At 28.5% G+C, this 16966-nt stretch overlaps 1 protein-coding gene and 1 non-coding gene across 3 annotated transcripts; one reads left to right on the plus strand and one right to left on the minus strand.

Annotated features, from left to right (window-relative positions):
* The first annotated feature begins 3351 nt into the window (after positions 1-3351).
* TRNAF-GAA lies at positions 3352-3424 on the plus strand. Its single transcript has one exon. It is a non-coding gene; the product is annotated as a tRNA-Phe (tRNA).
* A 6588-nt stretch (positions 3425-10012) lies between these two features.
* LOC107008454 (transcription factor UNE10) lies at positions 10013-14736 on the minus strand. 2 transcript variants are annotated; one of them, XM_015207497.2, is made up of 6 exons: positions 14295-14736; positions 13549-14215; positions 12749-12859; positions 12419-12484; positions 10407-10772; positions 10013-10316 (listed from the first exon to the last, which is right to left on the minus strand). In XM_015207497.2, the coding sequence occupies exons 1-6, from the start codon at positions 14393-14395 to the stop codon at positions 10230-10232; spliced, it is 1398 nt and encodes a 465-aa protein (XP_015062983.1). In that variant the 5' UTR covers positions 14396-14736; the 3' UTR covers positions 10013-10229. The 2 variants fall into 2 exon arrangements, with proteins under 2 accessions (XP_015062983.1, XP_015062984.1); XM_015207498.2 differs by having other exon boundaries at positions 10407-10769; positions 14295-14732.
* Between the last annotated feature and the right edge of the window lie 2230 nt (positions 14737-16966).

The raw sequence follows: 16966 nt of genomic DNA on the forward strand, positions 1-16966 counted from the left end.
AATATTCAACATTGTCTTTGTTCTATATAAATCACATAAATATTCATCTGGTTCTAGGCTTTTCCATTTCAATAAAGCGAAATCATGTTCGTAAGACATTTCTTTATATTGAAATCAGCGACGGGTGTATGTTTTTTTTAAGTCAACTACATAATTTCATCCATCATTGTTCACATCGTGCACAAAAATCTCTCATTTTTCATAATTTCTCTGACTTTTTTGTATATATCACTACAAATTGTCAACCTTATTTATTTATTTTTCATTTTTTCATGTCTAAAATAACTTTATGGAATCACACATTATCTTCATTTTAATTTATTTTTGAATTTAAAATCTTTTCTCTTTTCGATTTATGATTGCAAGTTATTGAAGAGGTAGTTCTTCTTCATTTTTTTTTATCTTTACCCATTTTTTTCTTTCTACTTTATAGATATCGATCTTTTTTTTTAATTCTTTCATCTACAAATTTAGTCGAAGAAGGAATATGTATTTTGAACTTCAAAATCAATTATGAAAAAACCATCAAAAAATAAAAAGGAAAAATGTCGAGTTGTTGGTAGCTCCAGTAAGAAATTTGGGTTGAGATTTATGGGTGGTGTCATTGTTGAAAGTGAAGAAAGACTACAGAATTCGATACAAGGCAAAAGAAAAAGAGTGGAAAAATTTCTTCATCATTTTTTTTTTGCTTTCAGCAGATCAGATTGCTGACTTTTTTTTTCTCTAATTTTTGTTATTCGTCTTTTTCTAATACATATAGGTTCACTTTTTAGTGTGTCTAGTTTTTTTGTTTCTTAAATTAATGTATATAAGTATTCGTTTCAACATTATGATACATTTCAATTGTAACAAGAATTTTTGGTGGCTCTGGTAAGGGGTTTGGGTCGATATACATGTGTGACTTCATTGTTGAAAGCAGAAAAAAGCTACAAGAGTTGATACAAAGCAAATGAGGAAGTGTGAAATAATTTCTTTATCATTTTTTTGTTGTTGCTTTTAGCATATCAAATTGTTGATTTTTTTAAATTTTTTGTTGCTTTCAGTTGATCTTTTAATGTATATACTTTATTTGACTCTTAACTTAATGTAGTATTATTTTGTTTCACCTTTGTGATACATTACAATTTTATGATATACAATATATCATTTTTAAATATTAATTTTGATACATAACTTTAATTTTTTTGAAACATAAATTAATATATATCATGTTTATAGTTATGTATTGGATATACAACTATTATAAATTCCGCTATTTTTTACTACTGATACATACACCCAACTTTATTCAACTAGTATAAGGCTATGTATGTAGACAATATCAAATAGTAGAATGTTATGTATACATAGACACTATCAAAATTATTGTTGATACATAAACACTAATATTTTATAATAAAATTAGTTTGTATCATATTCATCATAGTTATGTATATAACATAGTTATGTATCAGAGGTTGAGATGTGTCACATGTTGTTATGTATCTGCAATACTTTTTATTTACAAATCAATATATATTATATACATTGTTTTTTTTGTATATGATACAAAACATATAAAATTGTCAAATTTTTTTGGATATGTTATGATTTGGGAGAGATTTGAGAGAAGAAAATATGAAATTTGAATTGTTTGGAGCTATTAGTAGGGAGAGATGATATCAATTTGATTTGTATGATTTGAGAACTGAAATTTTAATTTTATGTAAAATTTCCTTTTTAATCTCAACAAACTAGTTGTGTAATGTATCAAATGTGATGTATCCAGAAGAATGAGGTGTATCTGAATGACAACAATTTATACCACAAAATTTCTAAACTTGTTTTACTAATTTTTACTATTAGTGTTTAGTAAATTATAAAAAAAATGCTCGGCCGTTCCCATCTTCTTCATTTTTGTTGTACACCAATAATTAACAACTTTTAATATTTCATATTGTATGTATTACTTGTATAATTATCACTATATTAATATAGCAAGATGACGAATTGAGTTAAAATGAAACAATTCTAAGTACAAGGGAACATTATGTTAATAACTTATAACAATAATAATATGTCAAAATGTAATTTTACCAGTGATGTTGTTATGACTTGCTAAGAAAAAAATTTGTCAAACTTTCCTTCTTTAAAGGATTGAAGTAAAAATTATACCAATCGATGCATAATACGAGTCCGATGCTTAAAAAGTAAAAAAAAATATTTAATATTTCAAAGGGGTATATTAATTTCTTTTTTAACCAAAAGAGCAAAATCGCTATTGACGCTTTTTATTTTAACGCCGATAAGTCTCAAAATCGCTGACTTACTAGCGATTTTGTTATTTCTTTTTCTTTTTAAAAGAAAATCACTACCCATGCATCGTTTTTGACGAATTTCATTTTCTAAAAAATTAAAATCGCAATGACTACAACGTTTTTATAATAAAAAAATTGAAAATCCCTGCTTAAGCAGCAACTTAGTGTGAATTTTTTTTTATATTTTGATAATTCGCTGCATGGGAAGCGATATGTGAAAATGTTGTTTCGTCTTTTCAAAGATTGCTGCTTTGGCAGCAATTATTTTTAAAAAATTATTTAATGTTGGTGAATATTTTTTAAAAATAATTTAAATAAGTGTTTTTATATAAAAAAAATTAATAGAAAAAATAACTTTTGGTAAAACAAAAATTAAATATCATTGCCAATTATTTTTTTTTAAAAAGTCATATTAAATGTTGGTGATTTTTCTTTTTTTATTTTGATCAAAATAAAAATCGCATTACAATTCTTAGTAAAAATTTCACTAAATGATTTTATTATTTTTTTAAAAATTAAAATTATTTTATTTTTAATAAAATGGCTGCAATTGCAGCATTTTTAGCCAAGGCGGTACCTTTTTAAAAAAAGAAAAAAAATCAACAGAAATTGCTGTCAATGTAGCGATTATTCAAAGAAGTTTTTAAAATTTCCCACTAAAATCACTGTTTAGGCAGCAATTTAAAAAAAAAAAAATTTTCTTTTAATAAAAACATTGCAGTTGCAGCAATTTTAATCTTTTAAGAAGAAAAATCGTCAAAAACGCTGCATGGAAAGCGATTTTCTTTAAAAAAGAAAAAGACAATATGAACAAAATCGCTGGTAAGTCAGCGATTTTGAGCTTCACAGTTAACGGCATGAAAACAAAATCGATGCGTCAGTAGCGATTTGACCCTTTTGGTTAAAAAAATTGATATACCTCTTTGAATTTTTGATAAAAAAAATTTACCCTTTAAGCTTTGGACTCTGTATAATACAATCTTCTTTTTGACTTTTTAGTGCAAAGCTTATAATATTTTTATGAATTATTATTAAAGTAATTTTTGAATAACAAGCGGGGATAGCTCAGTTGGGAGAGCGTCAGACTGAAGATCTGAAGGTCACGTGTTCGATCCACGTTCACCGCAATATATTTTTTGATTTTAACCTTTTCCCAATTGTATAACACAATTTATTAGGAATGAAAATTTGTTATATAATCAACATTTTCTAAACAAAAAATAGAAAATAGTTTAAAAAGTAAAGAAAATTGTTGAATAAATTAAACCCTATATGAAAAGGAGATCGTGTTTAGAAAAAAGAAATAAACTATTCCAGGACCCTGTTTGAGGGACAATATATGGATAAACATACTAAAGTTTTGGGGACTCATTGGTTCCCCATCGAATATGAACAAAGAATTTTAAGTATAAAAAGAATCGAATATTCGTATATATCTTGTTACTCATTTTTTAGGGAACAAAATCTTAAAGTAGTATAAATATAAAAAGAGAACAATATCTTGCAAGGGTAAAAAAATCATACAATTTATATATGAGTGTAGGTTATTGAAAAATATTCAATGGCCAACAGAACAAAATAGAGATGCATGATATCATAAATTTAAAAAGAGGAAAATATCTACAAGAATTCAAGTTTTAAATTAGCATAATTTGTGATCTGCTTAGTTATATAGGGAAAAATAATCTTTACGTGGAATCTAGTATAAATTATATGATAAATTAATATCTTTCTCTTTTTTCACATAAGATATAACATTGCTAATATATACAATATTTGGTTCATATTTTTCCTTTTTAGGAAAATTACGCGATTAAGCAGACTTATAATATTTAATTACTTATCATAGCTATAATTTGTTGTAATTATCACTCACGACTAACACTATACATTAATTATGTAGGCTGACTTCGAGTTTGTATAATTAGCCACATTTGTATATGTATAATTCGCCAGAATATACAAATAAATATGTATAATATACAATTATCTAATCAATATGCATATACAATCCACATCTCTCTCACACTCTGCCCTCTCTCGCTCGCCTCTCTCCCTCCCAATTTCGCTTGCTTTTCATACAGATGCATATGTATAATATACAATTAATTAATCAATATACATATACATTTCACCTCTCTCCGAGTCTCAGCCCTCTCACTCGCCTCTCGCTTCCCTCTCCCAATCTCGCTCGCCTTCTCCTGTCTCTCCCAATGTCGCTTGACATATATACAAATACATATGTATAATATACAATTATCTAACCAATATACATATACAATTCACCTTTCTCCCACTTTTTGCTCTCCTCTCTCCTCTCTCTCCTAGTCTCGCTCACCTCTCTTAACCCTATAACATGTAGCTAAAAATTGTAATTATCAAACTATAGGTATGGAGAGTAATTAGACTATTTTTTAGTTGCTAATGTGAAAGTTGCATACCTAAATACATATGTATAATTATGAGTGAATTTACATATTATTATATACAACATAGAAGAATTAATAACTAATAGCCTCTGTTTTTATTCATGTATCATTATTTAATTAGCCACAAAATTTTCTTTTTTAAAAAAAGTTATTTTTTTTAAATTACTGGTCTTAAACACATTAATATTAACTAGTTGTATGAGTATAAATTATTTTATCAAGGATAAAAGAAAAATTTAAGGTTAAGTAACAGGACAAGTCGAAAGAGCTTCTATAACTAGTTAAGTGACATGACAAATCAAAAGAGCTTTGATAGTTAACTGACAGTCTGACACGACAAGTCGAAAGGGATTTCTTTCATTAAGGGGGTGTCTGGTAGGATGTATTAAAAGAAATAATACATGTATTAGATGTGGTATAATTTAATACTGTGTTTGGTAGGAATGTGAGCCTATGTATAACTAATTCATGGATTATTTAATACATCCTACATGGTATTATGTGATGTATTGCTAATACCTTCCATTTGGAGGTATTAGCTCTAATACCATGGACTATTCTAGGTAAAGACAAAAATACCCCTCAAATCCTTTTAATATTTAATTTATTTTTTTGATTTTATATTTTATATTTTATATTTATACTAACAAAGTTATCTAAATAAATTAGCTTACAACTTTTATTATTTAGATATAATTTTTTGTTTCTAAAATATGAATTACTTAATCTATTTATTATTAATATAAAATATTATAATCCGACTAATATGTTAATGTTGATGTATGAATTCAAGAACAATTCATAAGTAAAATATTGTCTCTTAATGAAAGTTCATTAAACATTACACAAGTAGTCTAAAACAAGAGTATGTGTATATATATACACACACACATCTCAAGTATAAAAATAGTTTAATTTATTTTATATTTTTATTTTATTTTATGATAAAGAGTTTTTAAAAATTTATTGATACAAAACAAAGTTCAATAAATTTTCTTTATAATCATTATAGTTGTGTACCTTTTGAGTTATTAACTCTAATTTATTAAGATGACAATTATTTACTCTCAAATAATTTAAGTGAGAAAATAGTGAACATGACAATAAAAATTTTATTCTCCTAACTAGTTAAAAATGTTATAAAAAAATAATATTCTCCGTTAATTATCTACTTTGACTCAATTACATGAAATACAAAATCTCATAATAACTCTAGGGTATAATTGAAAAGTTTTTTTTTTTTAAAAAAAACATTTAAACCACACACAAAATTAGATAAGAAACAATGAACCAAACACTTGATAAAAATAATCCTTGCATTACTAATCCCTGCATTGCTAATTCCTGCATTACTAATCCCTCCATTATTCATTTTTGTACCAAACGACCCTTAACGGAAGATTAAAATTAACCTTCAACACAAGACGGTCTTAATTTTGTGACACTAGATGCATTGATATTGCAAGGCAGGAATAAGTTCACAATATTTGAAATCATAAATAAATGACATTCTCTTTTAAAAGAATTAAAAGACGCGCGGTATAAATTAAGATATAAAAATAACAAAAAAATTGCATCAGTAATTACTATCTAGTACATAAATAATCATTATATTATTAATACACATATATCTAATTTATATCTTAATACTCTAATCAACCCTCTTTAATTCTTGTTAAGTTTTTTCTTTTTTTGTTCATCATAGTAATTGAAGTAGTACAACTTTTTTACAATAGTTGAGTGTTGAGCACTCCAATCAAAGAGGAATTAAAAGTGGGACCCTGGCAATAAATTAAAACTTAGAAATTGAGGATAAGTTTGATATAGTACTTGTGTTATTCTTATACTGAATGAAATGACATAACCAACAAGAGAAGACAATTAGATGCAAAGATATTTAACAAAGGGATATGTGGTAATGCCACACACCAAGCGTTCCCTATATTCTCCTCTCATTTGGAATGCCCAATGGTGGATACACCATAAATTTATGATATCAAACTTTAGAAATATCAATTTGTGCGATAATTTTACTAAATTTTAGTCAAGGATCTTCGTTAGCTTAGTAGGACTTGAGCACACGACCTCATAGTGTTTGTAAATCCTAATCAATAGACTAAACCTTCAATTTGTTTGAAAATGTGTCAATTTCTATATTTATATTTATAAAATTAAAATTTAATCATTATATATAACGTAATTTTTTAACAAAGTGATATTATTTAACACCCTTTGAACCAAGGTAAGCTCGTGGATTCTTTGCTAGAATAATAAAATATTAAATACAATTAATTCTGAAAAATAATAGAAGTAAAAAAAATTGGATTTTTTATCTTACTTATCATCATTGCAATAAAAAGGGAAAAGAGAGAGCAGCAATAATATGAATTGTAGAAAGCCACAAGTCAAATGATTCCTCCCACAAATTTGTGGTTCCAAAGCAGTCATCAAACATGTAGGACCAACAAATATCTTTGGTTCTATTCCCTCCTGCCATTTTTACTTATCCTTAATATACAAATAAATATTTATTTTTATTTATAAAATTATAAAAAATTATAAAATAATATATTATTTATATTTATTTCATCTTTTTATTAGTTTTAATTTTTTATTATATGTAATGAGTAAGATGACTTAGAATAGTTAGAGGTGGTGATGTAATAAGAAAAAATATATTTTACAGGGTGAGGTTTTCAAACATGAATAGAGAATATAGTACTGAGAATTTAATTGTTTTACAGTACTTATAGAAATTACAGTGAAGTTGGTCTTATATCTTTAGCTTAATACGTCACGTGGTTTTAAATTTTATTTTGAATAATTATATATTTAATTTGTACAAGAGCAAGTAAATATATGTATTTCATGTTTGCGTCTTATGTAGCAATGCACATCCACATAAAATATGTGTGTTTACTTAAAATAACTTTAATGTTTTACATATATTTAAAATAAAAAAATAATTATCAATTGAGATCAAATTATAAGTGGACAGTTTATTTCCTTTTTACTATGTGGCTCGATGTTATCATCTATGCATGATGATGTTTAATGATCACTAATTTTTTTAGGAAAAATTATATATAGTAGTAAACTATTAATTCTAAAATGAAAAATAAAGACCAATTTTTCCTACTGCTTCTACGGCTACTTTTACAAAACTGATAGGATTCAGATATAGAATGTACAAATAAATGGCGTCTGCTTCAGGCATATAGCCGTATATAAAAAAAAGAAAAAAAATCATGAATTTTCTTATACATATACAGATACAATTAATACAAATTATTATTATATACATATTACACATATATACATATACAATTGAAAAGCACAACAAAAAGAACATATGCTTATACCAATTACCGTGGGAGATATTTAATATTTAAACATTTTGTTTCGATTCAATTGTTTATGCAGATATCCGAACACATAAAAATGGATTGAGAGGCTAACAACGATTTATACAAACGGCTGCAAGTAAAATTATACAAATATGAAAAGAAGCCAGCGAGTTATACAATCTGATGCTCCATAGCAAATATAAAATTTCTTATGAAACACAATTATACAAACTATAATTATAACATATAAATTTAAATTTTATATTTATTATGTTTGAAAATTACCCTCGTTTTTAACTAGTGGTGAGCTAGCGCTTTAACCTAAGTTTGACACGACTTGTAAAAAATTCCAATCATTTCGATGTACAACTTTTAGCAAACATTGCATGTTTTTTGTGTCTCCTGTCTTATGAAAATCTAAAAGCTTTAGGCCAAATACAGTAAGTATGACTGGTCAGGTTTATCCTAGTTGGCCTTTATTTTTCATTTTATAAAAAAAATTACTACTAAAAAAGGTAAAATTTGATATTTGATATATACTAAGAATATATATATATATATATATATTTGATTTGAAAATCTTTTCACGAAAGTCGAGAAAAGAATAGTTAGGAAAATAATCCAACCACCAAGTGGATCAATTGCCAGTTTTATAAGACCTTAATTGTTTTTTTTTTGGGGTAATTATAAGTACACTGATTTGCTTTGTTTTGAGTAAAACAATGAGTTGGGTATATATTGTTCTGAATTTAAGGGGAAAGTAAGTTAATTTGTCAGTATACATATATATTTAATGTTCTCTTAAATCATTTTTTCTATAAATAAAAATATATTTATTCTTATGTCTATTTTTGCTTGCCCATGTATAAGTGTCCACTTTTACTTATTCAATTTTGAAATCAAGAAATGAGTATTGATTAGTTCATAATTTGCACTTACTATTGGTTATATGCATTTCTTAAAATATTTATGAATTTATTATATTTCAAGCATAACAATTTATTTATCGTTCCTTTAGAATACGCCAAGAAAATTCTAAACAAGTAGAAATTCTCACTAGCATAAAACATGAACATCAAAGAAATTACGTGAAAGTTAAATTTATTGGCGAAGAAAAACAACTTAGAAAATATATATCTCCCTCTTAACTAAGTCTTATTCCTCTCTACTTTCTTTTTCATTTCTTTTATACCAGTGATTTTTTTATCTTTTTTTTAATGATCGTGGTATTTAGATTAACTTTTGTGCACTTCAATTATTTTCACGGGATACATTTCATCTGTCACCAACAACAAGTATCAAGTAGTTATATCCATCAAAGCTAGGACATATGGGAAAGAAAAGAATCACCTAGTAATTTTTTGAATTTTAGGCCTGAGATCTCAAGATTTTCAACCACTTCATTGAGCCATAGGCCAACAATACCTGGATCATCAATTTCAGGAACCTCTTATCCATTTTGATTGAACGACCACAGAAAGCAAATTTAACTAAACGTTAGTTACTTTATTTGGTCGTGTTACATTTTTCTTTTTCATTTCTATGATATCAAAATGCTCTCATAAAGCTAGAGTTCGTTAATATAAAACCCCCCAAAAAAAAGTCATAATACAACTATTATATAAATATAAGGAAATAAGGGTCTTAAGGAATAAATAAAATTTAAAAAGAGGGCCCTAAGATGATGACTTAAATGTAGAATATGTTTTTCTCCGTTTTAAAAACGATAAAAGTAAACGAAACCACTTGCTCATTGGAGGCATCTAGTGTAAGAAAAATAAAAAATGCAATTAAGTATCCATGCATGGAAAAGATAATTTATTTAAAAGTTGCACGTAATCAAATATCAATAATTGTTTATACTTACTCTACTATTGACTAGCAATATAATGAAGTATAGATCATAAAGATCTCAATATTTACATATATACTTGTCCACTTCACAAAGGTAACAATCTATTCAACTTCTGAGATGATATTTGAAATACAGAGTTGTAACAAACTTATGTATTTAGTTGGCAAAGTCAAAAGTATACAGATAAAAATGACAATCCGAAACAAGTAAAAGGGTCTTCTAGTCATTTCACTTGTACGTAAAGAAAACTAGGAGATGTTTACAAAATGAGAGTAACTATTGCTATATGGTATATACACTATCAATTTTTAGGGCCAGAGCCAGTTGGTGGCTGTTGGAATTGCTGGTACAATGCTGCCATCCTACTATACGCATCCATGTTAATTGGCTGCATCCATATAAAATTCACAATCGTGAAATTATTTATCTCGTATGATAATTAATTTAACCTTGTTTTGAACCAAACGACTTAAATTACCTGTGATTGGCAAGCGAGTAAGGCAGCTAAAGGATCAGGCATAGCAGCAGAGGGAGGAGAAGGCGCGGAGTTTGAGTTATCCCAGGAGGTTATAGGCTGCATGAAGGCGGCAGAAGGGTGGAGAAAGGAAGGAAGTCCGGGGATATTGGGGCGGCTAAGGTTGTTGATATCAAAAACTCCGGCAACTCCCATGCCCATACCCATACCCATACCCATACCCATCATAGACATTTGTAATTGTTGTTGCATAGCCAATGGTAACATCATGGCTGGTGACATGTTCATCCTACTCATCATGTGCACTTGAGCTTGAAGTTGCTTCAAATATTCTATCACTTCGTCTAGCATTGATGCTTTATCTGTCTGCTGACACAAAGACGAATTCAAATTTTAAAATTTATTATAAAAGGTTGGACCAAAAGTAAAACTATTAAATTTATACTTTTTATGCTAGCTTCATTTCTAAAGTCATATCCACCTAAAATTCTAGGTAGGGCTAAACAAATTTCAACCAATCCATTACCACCGCACATTTTAATGGTGGTACAAATTCTATTTCCTACCAAACATTATGACAAGTATGAACATGATTAATAGATTTACAAAGCCCTAGAGAAACAACATAATGAGATATATAGACATTGGTTATGATTTAATTGTTACATACATCCACCCCCAAATAAAGTACAAGGGTATCATAAATGCCATCATTATTATTTATGTACATATGAAAGACACATTGTTTGCTTTTGGTTGTTTCTATTTACTTTTTTGAAGTTTTCTTTTTGTCGAAGTAAATTTCTTTTGGTTCTAGTTGTTTCACTTTAATAAGAAAAAATTATACACATCAAAATGTTGACGACCCAAAGGTATGATGAAATGTATATGATTTCTTCATATTTTATTATTCAGAGATTTCGAATTTTAAATTTAAAATGAAAAAAAAATATTAACAGGAAATACTTTTTTCTTAATGGACCTTATGCAATAAGAATCTGAATAAGTCGAATCTCAAAACAGATAATACTCCTATTGTCTCTATTTACTTGTCCATATTTCCTTTTATATTTGTCTCTATTTACTTGTTCATTTTAACAAATCAAGAAAGGACAATAATTTTTTTTCTAATATGCCCTTATTCAATTTTAGAAAATTTCCAGTACTACAAAGTTGTAATGCATGTTTTTTGGAATAAAAAAATACATTTATTAAACTTGGAGAGTTGTATAATCTTTTAAGTTAAGGATAAAATTGTAACTAACATATGATAATAATTGGTATCTTAATATATGTGTTACTTTTAAAGTGGACAAATTAAACAGAGACAGAGGAAGTACCAAATATGTAAGTAGAAGATAAAAAGAAGTAAATGTAGAAAGCTCAGCACAAGTGATTGAAGTATAAGACAACCACAAAGAGGGGTTTGTACTATTGGTTTAAGGCCCCCAAGGTTGGATTTATGTGGTTAAATAAGATTGTCTTCTCAACCAACAAACATTTGTCGATTTGTCTCCCTCACCACAATATTTATGTGGACTTAGATCATTACAATTTTGTTACTTCTCCTAGATATTCACTTTCATATTTAATTTGTTGCCCTTTCAAAAAGTATTGGACCACTTACCACTAAATTGTCTCCAACTCCCATTATTTGAACACATCTTCTATTGTACCTTTTTGTTTTCTATCTTAAAGCTGCACACTTATAGCCAATCTTCACTGACACTTCCATTGAAATCGTTGATTTTTTTAAGTAACCTTTTTTCCCTATGGGGTAATAAAATTAAGACACTTTTCTACCAGTAACAATACTTAGGGAAAAAACAAAAGAAAATAATTTTCTAAATCTCTTTATATTAGTTGCGAATAATTTGAGGATAGCTAGATACTTTGTTTAATGGTAAATTTTGAATAGGATGAATAACCACATATACAAGATTATTCCTTTTATGCAAAAATAAATAAATAATAACACATGTGAAAATACTTAATAATCTTTAAATTCCCATTACCTTACTCGAATTTGGAACCAACTTCTGCAGTGTCTTCATCCTTTGATTAATCTTGTCTCTTCTTTTCTAGAGATATTAAAAAAAAACATAATTAATTCATAATATCACATTCTATTTGTTTTTTTTTTTATTTGAACAAAGACCACAAAAGAGAGATTTTTAACAGGCGTTTGAGTTATTTTCAAATATATATTTTATTTTTTAAAAAATAATTTTTTATAAGCGATAAAACAAAATATACACTTCACCAATTTTTCAATCATCTTCAAAATCTAACTATACAATATTTTGAAGAAAAAAAGATAAATTCATGTCCAAACATGCCCTTACTCGTTCAGACTGGTTGTGGATGGCGGCTGCCCTCTTCCTCTTTGTAGAAGATGAGGAGTTTTTGGACCCTTTTTTGTTGTTATTGTCATCCTCATCATCACCTCCTTCCTTCTGTCGGTTAATAAATAATCACAAATATTAGTAATATTATATAAGTTTTTAAAATAAAATTATGTCACGTCTCAGCTGAAAAACATGCATTTCATTTTTATTATATATAATATATGGCCCTATTATACAATTTTTAACTTTTACCGTATTGTCTGAAAATAATTTTAAATATTCTTAATGATAAAATAATAACATGAGATGTTGTATGTCTTCTGTTTTTTATCATTTGATTTTCTTAATGATAAAAATCTAAAGTTTTTACATCTCAATTTATGTTCATAGTTCAAATTATAATAATTAAATAAATTAATTTTAATCATAAATATCAATAAAATTTACATATTTAATATATAAAATACCATTGGTGGCAGCCGTTGACATTATTTAAAAGATATTTGTAAATTTATGGTTAAAAAAAAGGTTTATTTGATATTGCTTTCGTTTAGTTTTATATGTTATTTTTTAAATTTTAAGAGCTAAATAAGCCTATTTTTGATCGTAAATTTTTTATATATCTTATAAACATTTTAAATATCGTGACTCATAGTAATGTTTTGTAATTTACAAATATTTAAATTTAATTTTGATTAAACTTAAACTATTTGATTCTGAAAATATAAAACGTGTTATGTAAATCGGGACAGATGAAATATCAAACATAGAAAAGTGTAAAATAAATTGGTATAAACCTGATCTCTAATGTGGCAAACGGAATCGTGATCGTCCCCCGTCCTATTGGTGCACTGCTTGTCGGAGCTGGTGTTTTCCGGCGACCCCATCGACGTAGAAGTGTACATTGTCGTACCAAATTCTCTATCAAACGTGTCAACCGTTAATTGGCGGCTATCTCCTCCGCACGTTTCACTTCCACTTACACTAATCATATCCGCACGGCTACTCCACTCACGTCTCGTGGGCCGTACTCTCATGCGTGGCGCCACCATCCAGTCTCTACTGTTTGTGGCGCCACTACACGACCCCACGTGTGTGGAGCCGTCAATCCCAGGCACGTGCACGGATCGGTGGTTGTCCGAATTCGAGGTGTTCCTCGAACACGGCACCAACGCATCCTTAGTCATTGCGACTAAACCGGTTGCAGGAGGAGCGTAAGCAACCGCGTTGTGGTTGTTGAACCAAGGAACCACCTCATCTCCACCCTGTTTGTTCCTGTCCACGGTGGACTTCCCGTGGAGATGAAGCGGAACGTCGTCGTTGCAACGGGTGGCTTGGTTCACTATAGATTCAAGAGTGCCACCGTAGCTCGATATGGGCTTATTATTAGCCCGCGGAGGCCCTAACCCATGCATTGCTAACTGCCCATTTTCCCACGTTAGCTCCGCTACTTCATAATCTAATCTGCGAATTCAGAATTTTGAGTCAGTAAATATAAAATAAAAGTAATAATTATTGTGAAAGAGTAATAGAGAGTATATACGAGGGGACATCAGCGGCTAATGAATTGGATTGAGTTTGTATAGGATTTTTTCGAGGAACGGTAGAGTCATCGAGGTCCCAACTCGGTACACACTGATTCATATTGAAAGTAAATAAAAGGGAGGTGTTCTTCTTGGTGACGAATGAATCAAAACAACAATATATTATTATTATTATTCTCAAAGTGTTTGAATTATAATTTTTGGTGTTTGGAGAGAAGATAATAGATGGAATAAGGGTAGATATAAGAATATTAAATGTGTTTGACAGTTGGCTATAACTTTAAGTCATATTCAACATATACATATTATGTGGGTGAGGAGGGAGGAGAATTTTCAGACATGAAAAACAAGAAGAGAGAGGGTTAGTATATACATATAATTTAATGCATATTTTTTTTTTCATAGAGATAAGAAGACAGTGAATTTGAAAGAGAAAGAGGTCCATGAATGAGAAAAGGAAAGAAGAGTTTTTGATTGGAAGATATGTATATTTGTATAAAAGTGGATCTTTTAAAGTCGTTCTTGTGGGCGGAGGGTATTTTTGCTGTAGATTAAAATTGAAAAGTACCACACATAAAAAATAAAAAAAATAAAAAATTATACTCCTATTATATTGCACAATCATTAGATGCCTTAACTAAATTATCATCAACTTTATCTACTGTGTTGTTCACATTTTTTCTTGCATATACAAGTGTACGATACCTAAGTATGCCATGTATGTCAAAATTATATCATTCTTCCACGAGTTATAAGTGACATGTACTACAATCGAATTAAATAACTTCAATTGTCAAGATTTGAACAAATAGAACGAAATGAGCAAAAATAGTACTATTTTTAGCTGTATTCATTAGAAATAAAACCTAAAATTTTAGTATAATTCTTTACCTACTTTACTGGTCAGTAATTAAACCTTTTGGTTCATGTTGACATTAAAATTACTTCAAATTATATTATATTTACGGAATATTTTATTCCGTTTTTAAATATTTTTGAAAAGACTTGTCATACGTAGATACTTGTTACATGTCAATTTAATCTAATGGTATATCAGAAAGAAATAGGAAGGAACATGAAAATCTGGGATATCTGATCTTCTAACTTTTATATGTGGCATTTGTTCTCCATTTTCAATTTACTTGGCCGATTTGAGCTAACCAATTCTTTATATAAAATTATATGCTTTGAAAATCTAAATCTAATTATTAGTCATTAATTATAAATCATTGACAAGAATAATTTTAAAAAAAAATGAATTTATACATGTACATTCACACACAACCTTAAAAATCATTAATTTTCAAGTTTGAATGTTAAATTATTATAATACCTCCAACTAAAAATATTTAATTTAGTATATTTTTATATTTCATATTTATTTATTTAATTATATTATATTTGTTGAATGCCTTGAATCGGACCCGTTACAAACAGAAAGGACGGGTTAGCACTATATATAGACGTTATGGCAAACCCTATTCTGTAATTCTGTTCTTGCCTCTCCATAATAAAACTGCTCCTCCTCTTCCCCGTGGACGTAGCCAATTTATTGGTGAACCACGTAAATCTGTTGTCTTTGTTTTTCGCGTTTATATTTTCTCGTATTATCTCGAATTCCGCATAACAATATTATATTAAAAAAAGGATTTTTATATGTAGTCACTCAAAAATAATTTAATTACGCTTCATAACTATATAGTTTGCTAACTATTATTTGTAGCTACATATTATAGGGAGGAGAGTGGAGAGCCAGATTGGGAGAGGTAGGAGAGAGGCGAATTAATATGTATATAAGTTAGATAATTTTGTGTGTTGTGTTTTTATCTCTCTCTCTCTCTCTCTCTCTCTCTATATATATATATATATATATATATATATATAGTATAATTTGTATATCTGGCGAGCGAGATTGGGAGAGGGAGGAGAAAGGCGAGAGAGGGGGGCAATAATTTGTATAATTTGAATCTCATTTGTATAATTCGTGTGTTTCTATATAGTAATATAAAGTCTGAAATTATACAAATAGGATAAACCTCGAAATAACGAATTGATACAAATATGAACTTTAAACAATTATACATATTATATTATAAAAGTTACATTATATAAAGTATATTATACAAATCCAAATACTATACGTTTATACAAACTTTAAAAGTTATACACAAAAATATTGAATGTATATAGTGATAAAATTGAAAACTAAAGGAAATCATCCTCTTATACAAATAACAAACCATTGTATACAAATACAAATCAAACGAAGAAATTTTAGTTGTGAATTATACGAAATCAGCCCACATTATTCAGTTGCCGGTAGTCTATGCACATTCGAAGACTCCCATCTTTCTTCTTCACAAACAAAACAGGAGCACCCCAAGGGGATGCACTTGGTCTAATAAAGCCTTTCCCTAACAATTCTTGAAGTTGGGCTTTTAACTCCCTTAACTCTGCTGGAGCCATTCTATAAGGGGGTATGGAAATGGGACGAGTACCGGGCTCCAAATCAATGCAAAAGTCAATATCTCTATCCGGGGGCATACCAGGAAGGTCTGCAGGGAACACATCCAGAAATTCACGAACTACCAATACCGACTCAATCGAAGGTACTTGGATAGTATCATCCTTGAGGTGTGCCAAGAACGCTAAACACCCTTTACTAACCATT

This window comes from Solanum pennellii, chromosome 1 (genome assembly GCF_001406875.1).
Source record: "Solanum pennellii chromosome 1, SPENNV200".
NCBI classification, from domain to species: Eukaryota; Viridiplantae; Streptophyta; class Magnoliopsida; order Solanales; family Solanaceae; genus Solanum; species Solanum pennellii.

Bases quoted from the DNA above. Each gene is read 5' to 3' on its own strand.
- LOC107008454 (XM_015207497.2), bottom strand. From the start codon at position 14,395: ATGAATCAGTGTGTACCGAGTTGGGACCTCGATGACTCTACCGTTCCT. The intron at 12,485-12,748 runs GTAAGGGCATGT...TAATATCTCTAG, and splicing joins TCCACAACCAGTCTGAACGA to AAAAGAAGAGACAAGATTAA. The intron at 10,317-10,406 runs GTAATTTAAGTC...ATATGGATGCAG, and splicing joins TACTCGCTTGCCAATCACAG to CCAATTAACATGGATGCGTA.